This window comes from Adiantum capillus-veneris, chromosome 27 (genome assembly GCF_014529385.1).
Source record: "Adiantum capillus-veneris isolate H3 chromosome 27, ASM1452938v2, whole genome shotgun sequence".
NCBI classification, from domain to species: Eukaryota; Viridiplantae; Streptophyta; class Polypodiopsida; order Polypodiales; family Pteridaceae; genus Adiantum; species Adiantum capillus-veneris.
In genome coordinates this window covers 87,831,462-87,854,251 of record NC_140957.1, presented here as the reverse complement: position 1 = coordinate 87,854,251, position 22,790 = coordinate 87,831,462, and the positions used below count along the sequence as shown (strand labels likewise).

General features: G+C 44.2%; 1 protein-coding gene across 4 annotated transcripts in view; it reads right to left on the bottom strand.

Annotated features, from left to right (window-relative positions):
• Positions 1 to 22,790, bottom strand: part of LOC147422345 (UMP-CMP kinase 3-like) — a 94,554-nt gene that overhangs the window by 26,657 nt on the left and 45,107 nt on the right. The window contains exons 3-8 of one of the 4 annotated variants that reach the window (XM_086502544.1): positions 9,957 to 10,043; positions 9,807 to 9,864; positions 9,616 to 9,733; positions 9,355 to 9,511; positions 9,190 to 9,270; positions 9,012 to 9,119 (exon numbers count right to left, since the gene is read on the bottom strand). In XM_086502544.1, coding sequence (XP_086358670.1) covers positions 9,012 to 9,119; positions 9,190 to 9,270; positions 9,355 to 9,511; positions 9,616 to 9,733; positions 9,807 to 9,864; positions 9,957 to 10,043 — 609 coding nt within the window. The remainder of the gene's footprint in view (positions 1 to 9,011; positions 9,120 to 9,189; positions 9,271 to 9,354; positions 9,512 to 9,615; positions 9,734 to 9,806; positions 9,865 to 9,956; positions 10,044 to 22,790) is intronic. The other 3 variants (XM_086502545.1, XM_086502546.1, XM_086502547.1) reach the window with 3 other exon arrangements.

Here is a 22,790-nt window from a genome sequence, read left to right as displayed (position 1 = left end):
CTTCCCGCAACAGATCCTCGCCGCACGGTCAGATCCTGCAAAGTTTGCAGATTCAGCCCGGAAAACGCAGATTTCAGCATCTGCGTTTTCAGTGCGTTGTCGTCGCATCGTCACCATCGACATCGTCACCGACATAGAGTCAGAATTCAGTAGAAAAAGATTTGCAAATTTTAGCCCTTAACGTTTTCAGATTTCAGCCCGTCTCGTCGTCGAGTCCAAGCATTGCAGAGATTTGTGCAATCATAAGTAGACCGCTCTCGCCATAGAGAGTGGGACCTTCGGAGGAGGGTTTTACAACGTCCCTGGTGTCGTATCTCTCTTCTCTCTCTATCTCTCAGTCTCATACACTTGCACGCACAATGTCCATTCACTTTGTTTATGATCATTGCACTCTCTCATTAAGAACGGAAGGCTCTCCCTTCCATAAGAAAAAGGAACCTTGAGCACAGTTCTGAGCACTCATCTTGAGCAAAGTTCAAACATTCATTCCGTTGCACCTTACAGGAAGAGTGCGGGCCTCTCGTGGTATGTCCAATCCAATCAGCAGCACCAAAGGAGTGAAGCAAGGTTGTCCCCTTTTCCCTACTTTATTTGGGCTTTATATAGATGAGGTCTCTGGCGAAAGACATCAGAGGCTCGACTTGCACAAGCATACATAGGACTTCGGGTGTTGGAGAGGCACTGTGCAGATTTTTACTTCAATGAGTCGTGCACCAAAGTGCGGCTTTTTATACACTAGTTACACCCACACTCCTTCACGGAGCAGCTATTTGGGGACCGAGATAGATATGGAAACTTCCTTGAGACGACTCTCCTCCACAGACTTATGAAACTTCCTTGAGATAGGTATTCACGACTAGCGCTAGCATCCTCCATGCCGCTAGTGGCAGAGGGTGATAGACATTGATGATATGCCCAAATGAGCACTTGGGTGAGCTTGCATAATATCTATATTATTAGATTACCCCCGTATGAGTACAGTTTGGATTGCCCGATACACGGACTTGATTGAAGAGAGAAAACTCGGGTGGTTAGAGTAGACATATTGTGATGGGATACAGAGAGGACTTGCCTTAGACCCCCATGACACGAGAATGGCAAATTACTAAGCTCTCTTTATTCAGCTCTCCACAGATGGCTTCATCATCTGGCCTAGCTATATGGATAGCTAGCTATCACATGGATTACATACAGCTATCGGTTACGTTCGCACCTCATCACACCAGTTGAAGATAGAGATAGGTAGGTGGGCAGATGCAGAGGCAAAGGATCAGATTTACCAGCTCTGTGAGAGGGAGCCGGAGGTGGTAGAGTATTACATTTGCAGTTGTACAATGTATTATGCTAATCGGGGGAGATCCCATTGCTTGTTTCATGAAGGCTTTGGGGATTGGGTCCCTACAGAGACTGATACATTTTTAGGACCAAAGATGTTTGGAGCTCTCTCTCAGAGTTCCAGGGACTCCAGCACAGGCATCTTGCAAGAAAAGAGTCCTCATTAGCCCATCAAGGCAGAACACAGTTACAACTTCTTTTTTGAAAAAATGGCCAAGTACAGGTAGTTGTGCTAACATCACTCCCACTTCATCGACTCCGACAGACAACACCATTCGGGGCCTTCATCTTCAAAAGGTGTAACCTTGGATAGAACAATAGCACTAACACGAGCAAGACAACCATGCCCATCCAGGACGAGATTCACACGCCAACATCACAAACAAATCAGAGCGATCATTGAGCACCATCAGGAAGGGGGGGATTTGAAATATTTTATCTTTTTTTGGGGGGGGGAGGGGGTGTGGTTTGTTGCCACAACATCTGAGTCACACAGACCTACATCTTCCGCTGAGGAAGATACTTCATAGAGAGAGGATATTTCAGTGATACCTTGTTTGTTTGGACTATGGAAGTAATTTTTAGATAGGTAGCTCATTTCAGCCTTTACCAGAAGGCTTACTGTTTTGTTTATCTATCATGAGAGATTTCTTTCATTGTATGTCCTGCCTTGGTCTCATAGGCTACGTTAGCCTTTTAAAGACGTTAATATACGCTCTCTCTTTCTATCAATATAGGCTGATATTTCACCAACATACAAACCAAAAAGTGTGGGAGAGAGCGGAAATGCCTGCTTCACTCCAACCGTGGAGTGAACTACCTCCAAGCCCCTCTCACGCATGCACTCTACCTGTCACCGTCTCATAAAGTGCCAAGATACTCCATGCAATCTCACTCAGAGAGACTTCAGTGTTACTATCTTCAACAAGGTTGAATGGCTGACACATTGTAACCTGAGACCACACAAGTTCACATTTTGATCAATCTAACCTCTCCACTTGTCACAAGTTTGGGCACCCCGAGTCGAGAATCTGACACGACACACGAGAGAATCACTTGAAATATTTCACAACTTTAAAATCACACTTCAATTTGGTCAACACAGCCCGGCGTAGTTCTGTGCCTAGAGAGATTGGCCCCAAAGACTAGCGCCCCTTTCGGTATTTCTTTTATATTAATTCTTGAGCAAAGTACAACTCCCGAAGGAGTCCTCTGCTCTCAAACTCTTCGTCCAGATGCTCTGAAAAGTGGGTCCCCTAAGGGTCTATTTATTCTTACAAGGGATGCCAAAAGCAATTGGTTCCTAAAGCAATGATCCCAAAAGCATCTTATTTCCAAAAGTAACTGGCTCCAAAAACTGCCAAAAAAAGCACAAGTCCAAAAAGTGGATTTCCGTACAGTTCTACCACGTCAGCATACTGTCTACGCGTTTTTTGGGCTGCCATGTCATCAGCATGTCAACACCATTTGCGGACGTCCGAATTGCTACCACGTCATCAGACTGCCATACTGTCTGTCCATGTCACTAGCGTGTGACTACTATCTATCCTTTTTGTTGATTTCTTTCTTATTATTTATTTACTTTCACTTTTTGGAAACACCCCTCGGGAAATCTAACTGCCCTGCATTGTATAGCTAGTGTGGAACTGTCTAGAGGGAGTCCAGGCCTGAGGGCAAGAGAGCACTAAGGTTGGACAAGGACTATGGTTAGCCAAAGTAGGGTCATTGACTAGCCAAAGTGGAATCCTTTGCTACATAGGCTACATTTCAGTTTTTGATGTGGCTGCAGTGTACAAAGAGGGTCGGATGACCTAGAAAGATACAATGGCAGCATCTCCTAAAATTTAGGGAACTGCTATTTTGGGACCTGAAAATGTATTCGCGTCATTACCTCCGGAATGACAAGGGGAACATTTTATTACTCTGCCGCGAAGTCAACTGGGCAACCGGTCAAGATATTTTTAAGCGGCGAACCCGAAACGGGAAAATGCGCCAAGTGGCACATTTTTGTGCACTTGCCTCCTCAAGGAAGAAGTGGCGCTGAATTTGAAGGGAGGAGGGCTCATTTGCAGCTTCTGTCACAGGTTAAGAGCTATGGAGTGCTTCCTTTCCCTCTTATGTACAGTGCGGTGCCAGGAGTGATGCCATGCACGCTACGCACTGCCCTCTCTCTCCCCTATGGCAGTATGTTATGCCCCTCTAGTGGGCTTTTCAATTGACCAATGTACAGTTGTGTGGGTTCATGCGCGACTGCCGAGGCAAGAGCCTCTTGCACAGGTACTGGATTAGCTAACGGCTAATCTCCCGCAGGTACAGGTGATTCGGAGAGGTTTCACGCCCGAAATCTTGTCCGATTCATAGGGCAAGTAGCCCTATAGGTGCGGAAGCTCGAGGACTTGCTATGGATGCGACCGGCACGCGAAACGGAGCCCGAAACAGTAAATTACAGCCTGCTGTGTATTTTTGCAGGTTTAGGGTTTTGGCCCTAAACAGACCCTAATACCCCCAGGAGGTTCGGGGACGCGAGGGGACCGCTGTATAGGTGATCTGGAGCATTTTCGGGGCTGAAAACAGAGAATTCAGCGTGCTGCAGATTCTCGCCAGGTTTTGCAAAGTGCCCGTATGCGTCGGGAGAGTCAGTCAATGTGTGGGAATACTAACTGTGAAGGGTCCTAGTACAGTTATGCTGCCGAAATCGGGCCGGAACAGTTGAAATTCAGCCAAGCTTGTGCGGGGCAGCTTGTAGGGAACCACAGCGTTTATTCCCTCTTTTAAACAATAAAGAAATACCGAAAGGGGCGCCTAAGTTAGGGGCCAATCTGGTGTCGGTCTTCTCATACAGGTGCAATCTAGCAGCATGTATCCCTTTCCCCTTTGTTGTGTCTTGAAAGTACAGGTAAAGTGGGCGACAAATTAAATGGGTGAAAGCAAATAAGGTTTAAGTCTAAAGTCTACCGCCCTTTTTGAAGTTAACAGGCCGGTTTCATGGTTCCATCGCCGAGATTAAATCACTTTTTCCCATAGAAGTGAGCCTTGGTCAGGTTGGGCTTGAAGACACAGGGGATCATCCACCAAATGCAGGGAATTGCAATTATGGTTGACAAACCAGATGATGTGACTGAAGAGGTTTCCTCTTCATAGGGTCAACAGACACATGAAGTGGGTGAGTCTTCAAGACCACCACAGACGGATGATGATATATTAAGGACCCAGTTAGCTACTGCTGTGGCTATGTTCACACAAGTAATGGAGAACCCGAGGTTTTTAGCCTTTCTGCAACCTTCTCTTCCGTCTCAGCAAGTTGGGTCACTGGATCATATTCAAAAGCCTGTTAAGGCTCAAGCACAGGTGATTCATACTGCAGAGTCAATGGAAACACCTGTACACTTGACGAAGAACATGCAGTCTCTACAACCTGTGCCTAAGGTGCAAGAACAGGTGGCTGAGATGCCAGTCTTTCAAGCTGTACCAGTTCAGCCAGCCACTTTTCAGCAACCTATAGCTGGTTCTAATGGGCAGGGAAGCAACCTACAGGCTTATAATCACCTCTTGAAAGAATTGTAATCACCCTCGATTATGCCTGCAAAATCAGACATAAGCCATAAACCAGTTCAATAGACACTGACTCTAAGTATCAACGCACTAGACGACACAAATCCGGCACTTGTACAAAGACGACAATCACATCACATCACATTCAGATCGCAGTCAGATCACATTCAAATCACATCACATAGAATCCAGGATTGTGATTCTTGGCGACGTATTTAGCAATTGCATCCAGATCCGCATCGGACCTCACTGATGTCGATTTAAGTAATCCCATATTGCGATCACGTCCATGGATTCTGTTCTAATCTAGGACCATGACTGCCAGCAATGTATTTAGCAACCGAATCTAGATCTATCCCAGACCTCACTGATGTCAGATTGACTAATCCCATATTGCAATCATGTCCATAGATTTCTGCACTCCAGCACTATCGTGTGCAAGTGATCATTTTTGGGATCCCATGTCGAAGTACTTCTTTCATAAAGTCATCCAGCAGAATACTATCAGCACATTAGTATCCCTGAATGTGCAGTCCCACATGCACCAGATTCAACCCGTTGATCTCCGGGAACTCTTGGAATAGTCAATGCTAGACCAAAAGCGTCAAGGTGAAGTTCCAAATCTGAGGAGTATCTGCTAGGTCCTCCTCCTCCATCCATTCGCATTCAATGCCGGATGGTTCTTATCTAAGAAGCACCGTTCACTTTACGTTTCTCTTTCTTTTCGAGTATCTGTTCCAAAACGAGTATCTCCTCGTTCTCTTCTACTTAAGGTTCATTCGAGAGTTGTCACTGCTCCAAAGTCATCATTATCATCTCATTCCTATTATATGTTCACAAATAGCAGGTTCTTTCACACCACATTAGTTTCAAAAAAAAATTCTATTTTATTTATAAAGCAAAATAATGCTATCCATAATTTTCTAATATCTGTTCTGGAACAAGTATCTCCTCGTCCCATTCTATTTCTGATTTGTCAACCATTCCTTGAAATATTCCTCTCGTTGTTCTTCTGTCAGTCTCTGTTCTGTCAATCGAGATTATGTATCTCTTTGTCGTTTGTTTCTGTTCTGACGTATCGAAGGTTCATCTGGTGGGTGAGTCAAGTTACCCGAATGCATAGCGAATGCACTCTTAGCACGTCCAATCAATTGTTGAATGGACTCTTACTTCTTCTCAAGACAGTTGTCTCGAATTTTTTTGGGAAGTCGACAACAAAACCTCTCATTCTGCTCCTTAAAACTGATCCTCTTGAAAGAAGAGGTACGAAGAAAACATCCCAAAATATTTCACAATAAGCATCCAAAGTGTCACCCCGGGTCATCCCAATCGGTTCTCACATCTCGTTCGTACTCTTGAGTCAACCAAGAAGAAATAAAGAGTTTCTTGAATTTCAACCACTTTGTCGATGCTTATTTCCTTAACAAAAGAGTGGACCACCATGTTCGTACATTGCCTTTCAGAAAGGATGTTGCCCGTCTGATCTTGGAGTGCTCTGTATAGCGGCCTCCACAAAATGCTATATCAAACTGTTGGATAAAGGCTAAAGCCTTGGGAGCATCTCCAAACCTTGAAAAGTACTCAAACTTTATTGCTTGTCCTCCCTCTTTGAATTCTTTGGCCTTTTTGCCCTTGTCGTCGAGAAAATCATGTTGATGAGCTCTGTAAAAGTGCTTCCTTTTTGCATAAAACATATGATCTTTCCGTCATTTCTTGCCATTTTTGTCCTCATCATTCGAGTCAGAAGAAGATGAGGTGTCCAAGCTGTCAGATGAAGATGAGGACGAACAGAGCAATCCTTCGGAGCGCACATATTCTTCTGTTTTCTGGCGTTTTCAAAAGAGGATTTTTGGCCCAAGTAACCCGAGAAATCTTGTTACGTTTCTTCAATTGCTTTTCTTTTGACCCCAATAGTTGGTTGACTCGTTTTTCAACAACGTCCTCGAGTTAATCTTCAGTAAACATCTGTGGAACAAAAGGTTGCTTGAGGGCTGACTTGATTGGGGTATCAATGGCTTTCTACCAATGGGTGTGCACCTCGTCAATCTGGTGCCGGATCAAAAAATTTGCATATTGTGGATCCTTTGCAAACTTGAGCATCTGCTTTGCGCACTCGTCAACCTGCTGTTGTCGTTGCATCTACATTAGCTAATGCTACGTAGGCCGAGGTGGCCTGTATTCATGATCTATTAATCCATTCGAATTTTCTGTACCGCCTCCCGTTTCAGAAGTATCACGAGGGTTCGTCTAATTCTTGCGAAATTCGTCGTTTGAACCCATGTGCGTCGGGTAAGAGGATCGGATTTCCTGGTAGAAGAGAAATCGGTCGTGCTCTGATACCACTGTCACAGGCTTGGGCAACCCAAGTCGAGAATCCGACACGACACACGAGAGAATCACTTAAAATATTTCACACCTTTAAAATCACAGTTCAATTTGGTCGCCACAGCCCGACATAGTTCCGTGCCCAGAGAGATTGGCCCCAAAGACTAGCGCCCTTTTCGGTATTTCTTTTATATTAATTCTTGAGCAAAGCACAAATCCCAAAGGCGTCCTCTACTCTCAGACTCTGCGTCCAGATGCTCTGAAGAGTGAGGCCCCTAAGGGTCTATTTATTCTTACAAGGGATGCCAAAAGCAATCAAACTCAAAAGCAATTGATTTCTAAAGCAATGATCCCAAAAGCATCTTATTTCCAAAAGCAACTGGCTCCAAAAACTGCAAGAAAAAGCACCAGCGCAAAAAGCGGATTTCCGTATAGTTCTGCCAATGCCATTGCCACATCATCAGACTGCCGTACTGTCTGTCCACGTCAACAACTCTGCCACGGGTGGTAGCAAGTTTCTTTTTGCCATCTGCTTAAAAAAATTAAAAACAAAAACAGGACTGAGTAGATGAGGTCATATTCATAGATGGTGACTTTCTTGATGCACAAGAGAAATGGAAAAGATATGGATGCAACACCATTGTATGTGATGGATGCTCAGACACTAGGAGAAGACTTATTATCATTTTCATGGCATGCTCAATCCATGGCGTTGTGAGAGAGAAGCCAACTAAGGTAGTTGCCGATTACTGCACAGGAGTGGAAGCTATTATAGGGTTTTTATTCAATATTAGACACTTTTGCAGGTCGTGGCTTTTCTATAAGGTAGCCGAGTTTGGAAAATGACCTGCAGAAAGCGAGGAATGCTTGTGGGATGCACCAGGGGGAGATGAAAGAGGTGTGTGGTAAACTGGGGGCCCCTTGATTGAGAAGGGAGTGTGCCAGCAACGTGGACTGCACGAGGTGAGAAGCGAGCCAACTGAGTGGAGCTCCCCATGAAGGGCAGCACGAGGAGAGAGAGAGAGAGAGAGGTCTTGAGAGGTGATCCGCAACAAAGAGGGGTTGTGTGGTCAATATGACTGCAAGAGAGGGGAGGAGGAAGGTGGTCTCTGGCAACCGAACGGGCTGGTGACACCTGACATGGTCGGCTGATAGAGTGGAGTGGAAGAAGTTCAAGTTAGAGATGATCCTGGTTGATTCTTTTCTGAGAAAAATACGAAGATTTTTCTTCTTTATGCATGAGTTTCAAGTGGACTTTTGAACTCAAAATTTTGTTTGAATGAAAGAATGGGGTGCCATTTGTGAGCCAAATCAAGTCATCTGTTGAGTTTGAGTAGTGAATCGATGATAAACAGCTGCAAAGCTCCCACATTCTCGTGGTGTTGTCAATTGGAGGGACTGAGCAAGACGGGTAAGGGGAGTGGGGTCACAAAATGATGACGTGGCAATCCTGCCCGGACAACAGCAGATGGCTTCATTGGCATGCCTTGTGAAACACCTATACTTTCCAAAACCCTTAAAAGCCCTGGCAAAACGAACACAGCCTGTGAAAATGGTATCTCTCCTTGCGCAAGTCAGAGGGGCTGTAACCCATGACTAGCTGTTTTATTACCTTCAGTTTAAGCATTACTGCATTTTCACAATTAACTGGTTTAAGTACATTCTAACATACTGGCTTCACCTAAGAGAAGCAAATCATTTGAGCTACTGAGCAATTCTTCTGAACTAAGCTTGCTTTCAAACCTGTAAAGCTATACTAGCCAAGTTGACCAACAGCCGTGACAACAGCATATGCTTACCTTCTGCACTTTGTCAAAAGACTCATAGTGTCTTACGACTGGCAGACTGGATTCTACAAAAACTTTGAATCGTTTTCTGATTGTTTCTATGTTATCATCAACACGGCCCTGCAAATGTAAAAATGGATACAGTTACTCAAGAACGGTTAAAATAATAAGCAACAAACATAATATTTACCTGATTTCTCCCTAACAAGCGTTTCTCCATTACTTTTTCTGTACAGTCAAAGAAAAGAATAAATTCGGGCCTTATTCCAGTCTGTCATAAGACCAATGTATCAATGAAGCCATTCTTCATGCAAAGAGAAGCTTTGTATACATTCCAACAAGTTAGACGTATTACAACGAGCTCAAATGTAGAGCGATTCTCATCATTTCTGGGAAAGCCATCAATCAAGAATTTGTCATTGCCACTGTTAAGCATAGCTTTCTGAAGAAGCTTCACGGTAACTTCTGAAGGCACAATTTTTCCTTCTTTGATCATACTCTGTATCATAATTCTGCAATTAATGCCAACAAACATAGTTAGCTTCCAAAGAGCTTTGTAAAGAAATATGAGCATGAAAGCAGACATGGTCTAAACATTCAGAGAGAAAGCTGTTACCCATTCTCACTACCCATTGCAATCTCAGCCCGCAGAAGATCCCCTGCGCTTAAATGGGTAAATCCGAAGTGTTCAACTATCAAAGCACACTGGGTACCCTTGCCGCTACCTGGACCACCTGTCCAAATACGAAAACTGTAATTTGTACTTACAAACTTTGTTTAAACATATTGCTGGTATCCATTACTCACCAAGTACAAAAATGACTCTTGCCGCTTTGATTGCATTATGACAACTTTCTTTGGATCTCTACTAAGACACAGACAGCAGCTTATCCCATTCTAAACAATGATTAGCCTGCTTTAGTGAAGATTGAATTGATAGATGAAGCAAACCATTACCTCTTCTATTTGAGTTGCACCATGTCTTGAAGACTGATGTGCTGTTAGACTCATCCTTAAACTTTCCCAGGTCTTCTGCAAAAGACACTACAAAACAAAGAAAGAGGACCCAGTCTGTAAGCAAAACTAAAGCAACTCTACTAAGAATGATAACAAAGCTACACAACTGCCATATTTCTTCAAGTGCAACTCTTTTGTCCCTAATGCCAGTGGGACTATTGATACAATTAGCCAAATGACTTATTCTCAAGATCTGATGTGTGATTTGAGGCTGTACTCCAATGACATTTGTTTTGATAATAACTAATTGGTCACTACACTAAGTGAGGGAGGGTATGCTAACAACCAAATATGGTGCGCTAGTTTGGGCAATGATTGTCACCAAAATCGTAATATGGTAAGAGTCACATCAAATTCACGTTCTACAATGTTTCAAGGAAGTTAGAATAAGGTTTGAGGCTTAAACCATGACTTTCTCTTTCTAGGTTAGAGGGAGAAAATACTCTATAATGCCTAAATCCGAGATACAAATGTAACCGGAATGGTCATCCCAAACTCTAGATGAGCTACATGTTTTTAGAACATTCAAAAATATATCTATGTGATTTAAAGCATATCAAACTTGATTTTCATTCTTTAATTTAGAAAGACAATATCCGTGGAAGTTATATTTCAATCTACAGAATTAACAAGAATGGTCATGCCAAAGTTTGGGATCATGAAACTTTGGAGTATTCAAGAAGTAACTCATAGTCCAGGATGCCTTCTTCAATGAGATGACTCTATGAGTCTATGTTTCTAATCTAAGAAGATTGAAACTGTTGGCTAGATTAGAGAAGGCCGTTATGTTGGCACCATGAAAAAGCCACCTTCTTGGCAAGATGAAAGTATCATGATTGTAAGCTTCCATAATACAAAACGCCCCACAGGGAGAGGTCAATCACACTGACCCTCGATACTCTGTCATCTCTCTTTCCCTCTCTCTAAGTTCCTACTTGTGATTCTCAGATTGTCTCCGTGTTTATATTTGATTACATTTTAAACATGATCTAATTTTCAATTATCTAAGCGACGATTGCAATCTAATTCTCCCAAATTTCGAAACAATGATGTCATATTTCATGAGGAAACATTCGATCAATTTGATAAATATTTTAATAAAGGACATCGCTTTTACAAGCACCGTTACATCCTTCATCCAAGAGTTGGGCTTTCTGTGGACGGAGATGCTAGTATCCCGGTTTCTCCAAGGGGTAGATGTCAGGGAGTAAGGGCTGTTTTGTGGCTATGCCCGGCATATGTGAGGTAGCTCCTCTTATTCTAGGTCCTACATGCCATGTATGTGACAAACAGGAGTGCACGACAATATCAATATACTAAGACATACAAACTAGACTGAGAGAAAAGAAAGAAAGAGAATAAGTCTTAAGAAGATCGATACAATACTGGGACCGAAGTAGCAAACACAGAATGGCGGCCCCCGCTTCACCTCAATAAAGGTATAGTGCAAAGGTGGGGTCACCGAGGGAAAGTACCCTACAGCTGGGCCACAATGCATTTTTGGATGTGGTCCTAGTGGGGATAGATGGTCAAATGACCAGTGAGAGTCATTCCCTAAAATGTAGGGAACTGCTATTTTGGGCCACGTAATTTGTTCACGTCATTACCTCCGGAATGACAAGGGGAACATTTTAGAACTCTACTGCAGAGTCAACTGGGTAACCAGTCGGGAGATTTTTAACAGAGAAGCCCAAAACGGAAAAATGTTTGTAAATGTGCCAAGTGGCACTGCCTGGTGCACTTTCCTCATGCAAAAAGCTGGGCGCTAGATTTCTAGCTGAGAGAGAGCTCATTTGCAACCTGTCATCACAGGTTAAGAGCTATTGACTGCAAGCTTTCCCTCTCATGTACAATGTGGTGCAAGAAGTCATGTCCTGCACACCTTACATTGCTCTCTCTCTTCCCTACGTGCAGTAATGTGATGCCCCACAAGAGGGCTCTTCATTTGACTCATATACAGCTGTAAGGTCTTATGTGTTTTTGTTGAGGCAAGAGTCTCTCTGAGCAGGAACAGGAGAAGCTAACTGCTGCAGGCACCAGTGAGGGTGATAACCTCACCGTACAAGTGCATTTTCAGCGCTGGTTATGCCCTGAATTTGGATTGTTTTTCAGCCGATACCGATGCCAGAACCATTGGGAACACTGCCCCATTGTTAGAGGACAGTTCAAGGACTGTTTAGGGCTGAAAACAAGGCAAAAACCAGTAAATACAGTGTGCTGAATTTACTGTTTTGGAGCAGAAATTAGAGGGTTTATGTCAGTGGAAGTGAGTTCCAGTGTGGAAATTGGTTTCGGGCAAGTTTTGGGGCTGTTATGCTGCCAAAATTTTGCCTGAACAAGTGGTATCTAGCTGGATACAGGTAAAGAATTCCTAGAACTCTTCTTTGTAATCCACCCTCTTTAAAGTATAAAGAAATACCGAAAGGGGCACCAATTTTGGGGCCTACAAGTTGTCGGCGTCAGCTGAGAGCATTCTAGCTTCCGAGCCGTGTGTGTGCTTAAGTGTTAATTCCCGTCGCAGGTTACCTTTCCAAAGGGCTCTCTGTGTGTGTCTAAAGTGATTTCGGGTGAACGCCAAAGCCTACCGCCCCACGGGCCGGCTTCATGGTTCCGTTGCCGGGACATAAATCGCTTTTTCCTCAAGAAGTCAGCCTCGATTGTTTTGGGTAAAGACACAGAGTACAAAAACACGGGATTACACTATGTCCGACAAAGGGAAGGGCATTATGGAAGAGGGATCCTTTTCGAAGGACAGATAGGAAATTCCTATGGTGTTCGAGATTGGCGAGAGCTCACGACCACGCCAATCTGTACCTCCTGTTGATGTGAATGTCCCTCCAGTACAGGGCTTTATGACAGGGCAACTTGAGGATGATGCGTTCAAGACTCAGTTAGTTTCCGCGGTGAATGTGTTTTCGAAACTGGTGCAAAACCCAAGGTTTCTGGAGTTCTTGCAAGTGCCACCAGTGCCACAACAAAATAGGCAACCTACACCGCAAACAGAGCTTGTTGAGGCTCAAGCCCAAGTACTTCATGCGTCTCAGCAAGATAGGGAACACTCGCATGTTGCGGAGTCAGGGGCTCCAAAACAGGTTCCTCCCGTCCTTGAATAGGTGGTGAGGACGCCTATTCCACAAGCTATGCCAGTTCAGCCCACCACCTTTCACAGCCTGCATGCTGCTTGAATGGACAAGGAATTGGTTACCAGGCAATGCACCAAGTTTTTCCACCACCCACGGTACATCCTGGGTATTTCAGGGGTGGATCTGTGTTCCAGAGTATGGCTGGTTATGCGGCTGGAAACCAGCCGTACATGCCAGGAACAGTGTTTGGGGGTATGCAAGGCATGATGCCAAACCCCATGTATGGTAGCATCGGCTTGCAGCAAGGTTTTCACAGCAACCAGGGCCAGTTTGGGGTGCCACAAGCTCATTTTGGCATGGCTGGTTTTTCTGGACACGGGCTCATTTTTGGGGCACCTCTGACGCAAAATGTTAATGGCCAAGATGTGCTGATGATGCCTACTACAATGCCCATGTTGCAAACAATTCCTTATGACAATTTGGGGGCACTGGAAAAGCAGAAAGCTTACAAAGAAGGTGGTGCAGTGTAAAGTATAGCACTTTCAGCGGCTTCCAGGATAAGGCAAAGCTCTCACTTTCCGCTGATTTGAGGTCTGATGTAAAAACGCTATGGATCCTGCTGTGTCCTGTTGTCGCCAAGTTGATCTGCAATACTGAAAAACATTGGTCCTTGTTGGCTGAAAATGCTAGGTTTCCTTTCGGGGAGGAGTCTTGCTGAGAAGGTGCACTGTCGGACGCCTTGTCCTTGGTGCCTCTTCTACCAGAAAGTGCTAGCGCTAGCTTTATGTATTGTCTTAGCCAAATTGCCCAACCAAGTTTCCCAACAAAGTCACTTATTAATAATAAGTGAAAAATGACTAAAATAGGAAAAATGGGTTTTGTGCACTGTAAAATGCTCCTGATGGATTCTGATGGTAATGCTGATGATCATGTTGTGTGCAACCAGAGGATATGCATCTACTCTTAAGTGTCTCGACATGCACGGTCTGCGAACAGACTCACAAAAGTGCCAGAACACTTCCTAAGCTAGTTGAACTGAACCCTTTTCATGAAGTAGCTTGTCCACGTACACATAGGGTTAGATGTGCACGTGACATCCCCTTCTTTTCAAAGTGAGGTATTGGTACCGAAATGTATGGCGTCGAGGGAGATCGCCAACAGCAACTAGAATCCTGCGAAGGAAGGACTCTTCACCGATCCACTCTGATGTGTGGGTCGTGCAATACTTGAACTTCATAAAGGTCTGCAATGCTTGCTTCTTTGGGCCGCGCCGAAAGCGACACAAAGTCATTTGTGGCTGCTTCAATGGTCCAACTGTATCTATGGACGTAGGTCCACCTTCATCAAGAAGCTCCAAGGAGGAAAATTCCTGAAACCACTCCCAACACAAAAACATGAACATATCCATTCCATGTAAAGTGATTGGAAAAATACTAGTCTTCCTAAAAAACTGTGCATGCAATGCAGATGAACAAAGTGACGGAGTGCCAAACCGTTCATCAAACAATCTTGACTTTTTGATCTAAATCAATCAACTGTGGCAAATCACAATGGAATTGCCGATGCTTGATGCTCATTCCTTCTTGTGCTCTTTCGGATACTGTGTCATGCCAAGGAAGAGACATAGAATGTGGATTCCTTGGGTGCAAACATTTCATCTTTTAATGAGTAATCCGCATACATCCGTGCTCATTCATGAGTGAATCGTGTTCATTGTACCATATGTCATGTCTATGAAAAGGGATCACATAAGGACGGCGACTAAAATACAGGAAAGCATCACGAATGAAACACTCGAACAATGCGTGCTGACTAATCATTCGAACACGGAATACTTCTTGTGGAGGTTCGTTGGACCTCGACTCGAGAGCCAAGATCGGTTCTTGATGATTGATCGTATCTGCAATGAGATTAGTTTCACTAGAACAAGCATCAACTAAACCATCATCCTGGTGAACAATCGCATCTTTATCCTGCAAATCATCATGCTCGTGAATAAGCACATCTTGATCATGATTGTGAAAAATCACATCATTATCATGCAAATCATCATTCTTTCTTTGTGTTCACGATCTAATTCTGCCTTTCTTTCTGCTTTTCTTTCTTCGTGTTCACGATCAAATTCGGCCTTTCGTTCTTCACGCTCGCGCTCCAAGGCAGAGCGTTGCGCTTCTTGTCGTAACTTCATATCCATCATCGTCTTGACCGAAGCCTCCATAGGATTTGGTACAATCCTTGGCGTAGATGGGAAAGGGGGAGGGTCGGAAAAACCTCCTGGTGGGGAAAATTCTTCTTCGCCACTTCCATGCTCACCACCTCCAAGCGAAGTATCCATTCCGCTTCGGTTGATGACCATACACTGAAGTCTTGGGTTCTTAAGTTCACGAGGAACTTGGTTTCTTGTGGTTCTTGGGTTCTTGAAGTTCTTGAGGTTCTTGTGGTTCTTGGGTTTTTGAGGGTTTGGGTTGCTCATCTGGCTCCCCATCATCGGGCACATCGCCTTTAAAAAGCTTCAAGAGACTCACATGAAAAGCATTGTGAATTCTCCAAGTATCGGGAAGCTTCAGTCTAAAGGAGACATCATTTATCTTTTCTTTTATACGGAAAGGTCCATAGTATCTCACGCTAAGCTTTGGAAAAAGCCGCTCCTTTCCCTTTTTCTTTCTCGCGCGTGCCTTCTCAAAACATAAGAGCACCCAATCGTTCTCCTTTGATTTCAAATCACGACGGTGTCAATCTGCTGTCTTTTTGTGTCTTTCCTGAGATTTCTCTAAAGCCTCCCTGACCTTGGCAAAAGCAATGTCCAAGTCCCTCGTGTACTGGTCAACTTCAAAAATGTTATCTTTCATGCTTAAGAAGGGTGGAACCTTCGGAGCACCTTCAATAATCTCAAATCGCACCTTCCCAGTCGAAGAGTGAAACGTGTTATTGTAGGCAAATTCCACCAAAGGCAAAAACTTTGCCCATTGAGTCTTCTGATCCGAAATGTAAGACTTCAATAAATCCAGTACGACTAAATTTGCAATCTCAAATTGCCAATCTGTCTGCGGGTGAACAGCGTAACCGCGAAACGTTTCAAACCCGAAACGTTTCACCCTAGGCTAAGGCCTCGCTGAAACGTCTAACCGAAACTCCAATTTTGTTTATATATAATGTTATGTATAGACCATAGGTGTTCATAATGCAGTGAGTAGAGACACATGCTATGTTAACCTTGAAATAGCATATACATAATAAATAAATAACTTTTCAATGGCCAAATTCTCTAATAGGAATTTAATTTTGTAGGCGTTTCACTCCAGGCTTTTCACCTTGCAGGTGAAACGTTTCGGCCATTTCACTCGTTTCGCGGTTACGCTGGGGTCGAAAGATGACGAGAACTGCAACCGCATGCCAATGTTCTTCCAAATAGCCTTCCAAAACAAACTCGTGAATCGGAGATCTCTGTCAGAGACAATTGTCTCAAGCATGCATGTAATCTGAATACCTGGGCAATGAAGAGTCTCGTTAAGTGATCCAGCTTGACTGTTTTCTTCACTGGAATGAAATGAGCTTGCTTGCTAAATCTGTCAATAACAGTCCAGATACCATCGTGCCCACTCTGTGTCTTCGGGAGATCAAAAATGAAATCCATAGCAATACTTTCCCAGGGGTGGGTGGAAATGGGTAAAGGCTGTAACAATCCCTGTGCTTTATGCATGTCAAACTTGACCTTCTGGCATACCAAGCATCTGCGTACAAAATCGTCCACGTCCTTCTTGAGTCTCGACCAAAAGAAGTATCTCTCCACACCTTTCAAGGTGGTATCAATGCCGTGTGACCCGTAAATGATAGGCAGTGGCATTCGGTTAGAACCTTTTTCCTCAACGGTTGTCTAACGCACAACATGGTTTTCTTCATGTCACAAGATGGGCACCGCGTGCCAATAGAAAAGAACAGACTGAACAAACTTTTTAACACTTCAATAACAACTAAACTGAAAGAGAGAGACAACACTCGACACGGAGTGGCGGAATTCCACCCCAGACAGTATTGGCCCCAAACCTTGGCGCCCCTTTCGATATTTCTTTATATTGCATCAACACAGTACAAGCCGGTACTCCAAACTCTGCACCTTCTCCAGGAAGCATGCCAAAAAATGAGCCCTAGCCTCATATTTAAAGGCCCTAGGCCCCAAAAGCAGTTTTACATGAAAAGCCTTCAAACTCAAAAGCTTCTGGTCCAAAAGCAATGCCAAAAAGCTGTCAGCTTAAATCACGGAATTCCGTACAACAGTCAGCACAAAACGCAGAAATCCGTACAACCTTCCACGTCATCATGTTAGCGTAATTTCCAGAATTTCCGTACAACTGCCTCGTCATCAGCTGCTACGCAATTCTCAATGTGTGTGTGAGTCCTGCTTTATTTTAATCCCTTAATGTCACCTAGGGCCCCATCGGACGGGATCCCCATAAGTTGGTAGAACTTCTTCTTCTGTTACTTGTTCTTCTAAGGGTTTAGGCCCCTCGGCCGGCATCTGTAAGTTGGCTCCATTCTTCAGGGCTTTGACATGTCAGCAGTTTGTTACATCTCCCCTTCTTGAAAGAGAGTAATCGTCCGCGACTACAGCATATCTGCAAAACAACTCAAGTTAGCTCAAAAATTTCCGAGGGTCATTCCGAGGGACCAGGGTAGTTTTCGCTCGACGTACGGGACGTCTAGTACCGTTCGGTCGGACCCGTTCCGTTCCGTACGTTTAGTACGTTCTGTAAGATCGAAAAATGTAGCCGTTTATGACCGTTGGCGGCAGTTTTTGCACGCGTTAGTGGGCGTTTAGGGAGCCGTTTTGGAGCATGTTTGCAATCATGTGGCATGTACCAATGCCTATTGCCATGCTCTCCCTCTCACATCCATAATGCCCCATGCTCTCCCTCTCCCATGCTCTTCCTCTTCCTATAATCTATTTAAGCAACTCCTCCACCTTGTTCTCAACACAACTTACAAGCTACAAGCTCTAGCCTCTCAATGCTCTCATCATCCATGTGGTCCCATTGAAGCTCTCAAGTGACAAGGCTCAAGCTCTCCTTCTCTCCCTTGGGTTTCTCCCCCTCAAGCTCCCATTGAAGCTCTCGAGTCTCAAGTGACAAGCTCTCCATCGTCTCTCCCTTGGGTCTCTCCCTCTCAAGCTCTCATAATTGTAATCTGTCTAAATGTCAAGTTTCTTTAAGGCCTAAGCCTTAGGCTTAAGAATTATTTGTTTTTTTTAATTTTGAACGTACATAACGTCATCGTACATCATAATTTTTTTTAGTTCGTTTAGTACCGCACATTGTCGTACGTGTACAAAACGTACAAGACCGTATGAGACCACCCTGCGAGGGACATTCCGAGGGACAATCAGTTTGCTCTTTTTGTTAAGGAGTTAGCTTCTCCTTTCGGCTCTTTTGATCAAGGAGTTAGCTTCTCCTTTCGTCGAGATCGGAACTCTTGATATTCCGGCGTAGCAAAATTAGCCATCACACCTAGACCATACTGATCTTCCACGAGTGTCTTGATGCACTAAAATTACATACCCAGGCAATCTCATCCAATTAGGAAGATTCAGTGATTGGCACATCACAATGCAACACAAATGCTCACACATGCATGTTACAAAACACAACAAACAGCACCGCTGAGCACTCCCCCGAGACAAACGGTCTGCGGTATGAAGCTACTCAACAACTACCTCATCATTCCCCCGCAAATAACCTAAATAGGTCCAGGCCATGAGCTCAGAGGACTGTACAACCAAACGCTCCCCAGGCATCGGCCTGCGTCGTTCGGAGGTTTTCTAGCATACAAAGGAACGCTCCCCAAGCATCGGCCTGCGTCGTTCCGAGGTTCAAACAATACCAAAACAATATTTCTCACTTCTCCACCGGGAGTAAAATCACCAATCATTGAAACCAGTATTTAAAACCAGAGTCAAACAATTCAAATCAGCACCAAGACAGGTTTAAAACAGATGGCATCCATTTCAAACAAATTCCAAACAATACTTTCTAAAACAATGTTCAAAAGTATCTAACTAGAAAACAACTAGAGAGGTCATTCAGGGTTTTGTTCGGACAACCGAACTTTGAGGAAACGGGCTTGCCCTTCTGCATCACGGTGATGGTTCGGTTCTCGACCTGGAGAGTTGCATCATTCTTGTCGTGCCAGGACATGCCCAAGAGAACGTCGCAATTGCCCAACTTCATAATGTGGAAATCGGCTTTTCCATGATAATCTTGTATAGTCATTGGAAGTGCACCAATGAGCGGTACCACTTTCTGATTTTGCCCCGTGGCTAGCTCAGCTTCAATTTCTCCACCCTCTGCATCATAATCAAAGTGCATCTGCTTCAAGAATTTTGGATGGATGAAGTTCTCCATAGCTCCGGGGTCAAAGAAAATAAGGGGCTTTCAAGCGGTTGACTTTTCCATAAGCTCTGCATAATTCATTAAAACTCTCGAGGTGTATACCATAAATATCCGGTACTAGTCCAATAGCAAGTCTAGCCTTCTTGGCCGAGAGTGGCCCTGGGAATCTGTCTGTTGTAGGATCAGATGTCACGTGACACATCCAACCCTATGTGTCCGTGGACAAGCTACAACATGATCAGGGTTCAGTTAGTCCAGTCAGTCTAGATTAGAAGTAATCTGGCACTTTTTGTGAGTCTATTCGTAGACCGTGCATGCCCAGTCACTTAGTATAGATGCATATCCTCTGGTTGTACACAACATGATCATAAGCATTCCCATTAGAATCCTTCAGGGGAATTTTCCAGTGCATTTAGCCTATTTTACCTATTTTTTACATTTTTGACTTATTATTTTTAAGTGACTTTTGTTGGAAAGTAGGTAGGGCAAATTGAGTAAGTTTGTATATAAGCAAACCTAGACTAGCACTAAATGGCAAAAGAGGCAACAGGAGCCAAGCTCAATAGGCAACTTCTCAACAAGACCTTGGCAATTTCCCCCACCAAGCAAGAAGAATCGGCCCTAGCGTTTTCTCATCAACAGATCACCGCGACGGAAGACCCTAGCACTTGGCGTTTTGCATCATCACACCATCGCCAGCAAGTCCAATTGCATAGCGTTTTTGCATCACCATCTTCGCCAGCAAAATCCCACAGCACCTGGCATTTTTGTCATCAGCATGCTTAGCGTTTTTCGGAGCCCATGACTAGGGTTTTCAGCAAATACCACCCACAACAATGCAGCGATTTTCAGCAATGAAGTAGTTGCGGATTCAGCCCTCGAAGAGTAGCAGATTCAGCCCGGAAAGACCATCAGTTTTCAGCCTAAAGAAACCTCAGTTTTCAACCCTAAACCTGCAGCTTTTCAGCGACAAAGACCCACAGAAAACAGCCCCCAAATCAGCGTTTTTGGACTAGTCGTAGATTTAGCCCATAGCGTTTTTGGACAACCGTAGAAAGATTGCAGATTTCAGCCTTTAGGTCGACTTCGTCATCACCGTCGTCATCGTCGACATAGTCTAGACATGCATCAGTCTCATGCATACCATTTGTACCAGATTGTGCAATCATAAGTAGACCACTCTTGCCGACGAGGGTGGAACCTTCGGAGGAGGGTTTTACAACGTCTCTGGTGTCGTATCTCTCTTCTCTCTCTATCTCTCAATCTCATACACTTGCACGCACAGTGTCCATTCACTTTGTTTGTGATCATAGCATTCTCTCATTAAGAACGGAAGGCTCTACCTTCCATAAGAACAAAAGGAACCTTGAGCACAATTCGGAGCACTCATCTTGAGCAAAGCACAAACATTCATTCCGCTGCACCTAACGTTGGTATCAGAGCTTTGGAAGTGTTCTGTATCACTCAAGGAAAGAACCACAAGAATCACAAGAATTTTTTTTTGCTTGTTGCGGTTGCACGAACCCAAGTTCGCTTGGGCATGTCGATTCCTGATCGTGTTTTTGAAGAGTGACAGGAATCCCAAGAAAGAAGGGCTTGTCCAGCCTCCCCTTGTGTCTCTTTTCACTCATTGAGAGCGGACCGTGCACTTAGCGGCCGGCCAATCGACGTGAGGTGGGAAAAAGCAACCTTGGTTTGAGCGCAAGGCCGCCAAGGGGTGCGCCCGCAGAAAGGAGTAGAACTCGGGTGGAGAAGATCCTTCTCAAACACGGTTTGCAAGAGAAAGAAAACCTCAAGACCCTCAAGAACCCAAGAACCCAAGACCCGCAAGAACCCAAGTTCCTCGTGAACTTAAGAATCCAAGACCACAAGAACCCAGAAGAACCCACGACTTCAGAATGGTCATCACTCGAAGCGGAATGGATACTTCGCTTGGAGGTGATGAGCATGAGAGAGGCGAAGAAGCATTTTCCCCACTAGGAGGTTTTTCCGACCCTCCCCCTTCCCCATCTACGTCAAGAATTGCACTAACTCCTATGGAGGCTTTAGACCAGAAGTTTCTAGAAAGGAAGTTAGAACGCGAAGCAAGAAATGCAGAAAGAAAAGCAGAAATGGATCGCAGAAATGCAGAAAGAATGGCAGAAATGGAACGCAAACACGCAAAAAGAAAAGTAGAAAGAGAAGCAGAACGAGAAGCGACAAGGAAGGAAGCCAAAGCAATACAAGAACAGAGCGACCGACAAAACAAGGAGTTCTGGCAACTCTATTCTCAAGTTCACGCACAGATGCAAGAGATTTGGGGAAAGGAGACTCTCTCAGTCTCTTCTTCTCCAAAGCATGATACACAGGATTTGCATGATGATTTGAATGATACTGATGAGCATGATGATTTGGTTGATAATGATGAGCATGATGATTTGCATGATCAAGATGTGATTGCTCACAAGCATGATGATTTTCATGAAGATGATGTGATTGTTCACAAAGATGATGTGTTAGTGGATGCTTTTTCTAGCGAAGCTAACCTCGTTGCACATTCAATCAATCAAGAAGGATCGATCTTGGCTCTCGAGCCTAGGTCCAAAGAACCCCCTCAGGAAGAACCGATCTTGGCTCTCGAGCCTAGGTCCAAAGAACCCTCACAGGAAGTATTATGTGTTCGCATGATTGATACGCACGCATTGTTCGAGTGTTTCATTCGTGGTCGTTTCCTGTATTTTAGTCAGCGTCTTTATGTGATCCCTTTTACTATGCATGACATATTGTACGTTGAGCACGTTTCCCTCATGAATGAGCACGAATGTATGCGGATTGTTCATGAAAAGCTGAAAAGTATGCATTCAAGGAAGTCACATTCCATGTCTCTTCCTTGGCATGACACATTTGTAGAAAGAGCACATGAAAGTATGAGCACCAAGCATGGGTATTTCTGTTGTGAATTGCCACAGTTGATTGCTCTAGATCCAAAGAGAAAGATTCGATCTCATGGTTTGGGTGTGTGTGGTGAGAGGTTTGGAACTCTGTCTCTTTGTTCATCTACATTGCATGCACAGTCTTTGAGGAAGACAATATTTTTTCCAGTCACTTTACATGGAATGGGTATGTTCATGGTTTTGTGTTGGAAGTGGTTTCAGGAATTTTCAGCCATGGAGATTCTTGAAGAAGAAAGAAGCAGGACTCTAGACGAAGTTGAAGCATCGAAGGAGCCACAACAGACTTTGTGTCGCTTTCGGCACGGCCCAAAGAAGCAAGCGTTGCAGACCTTTATGAAGTTCAAGTACCGCACGACCCACACATCAAAGTGGGCT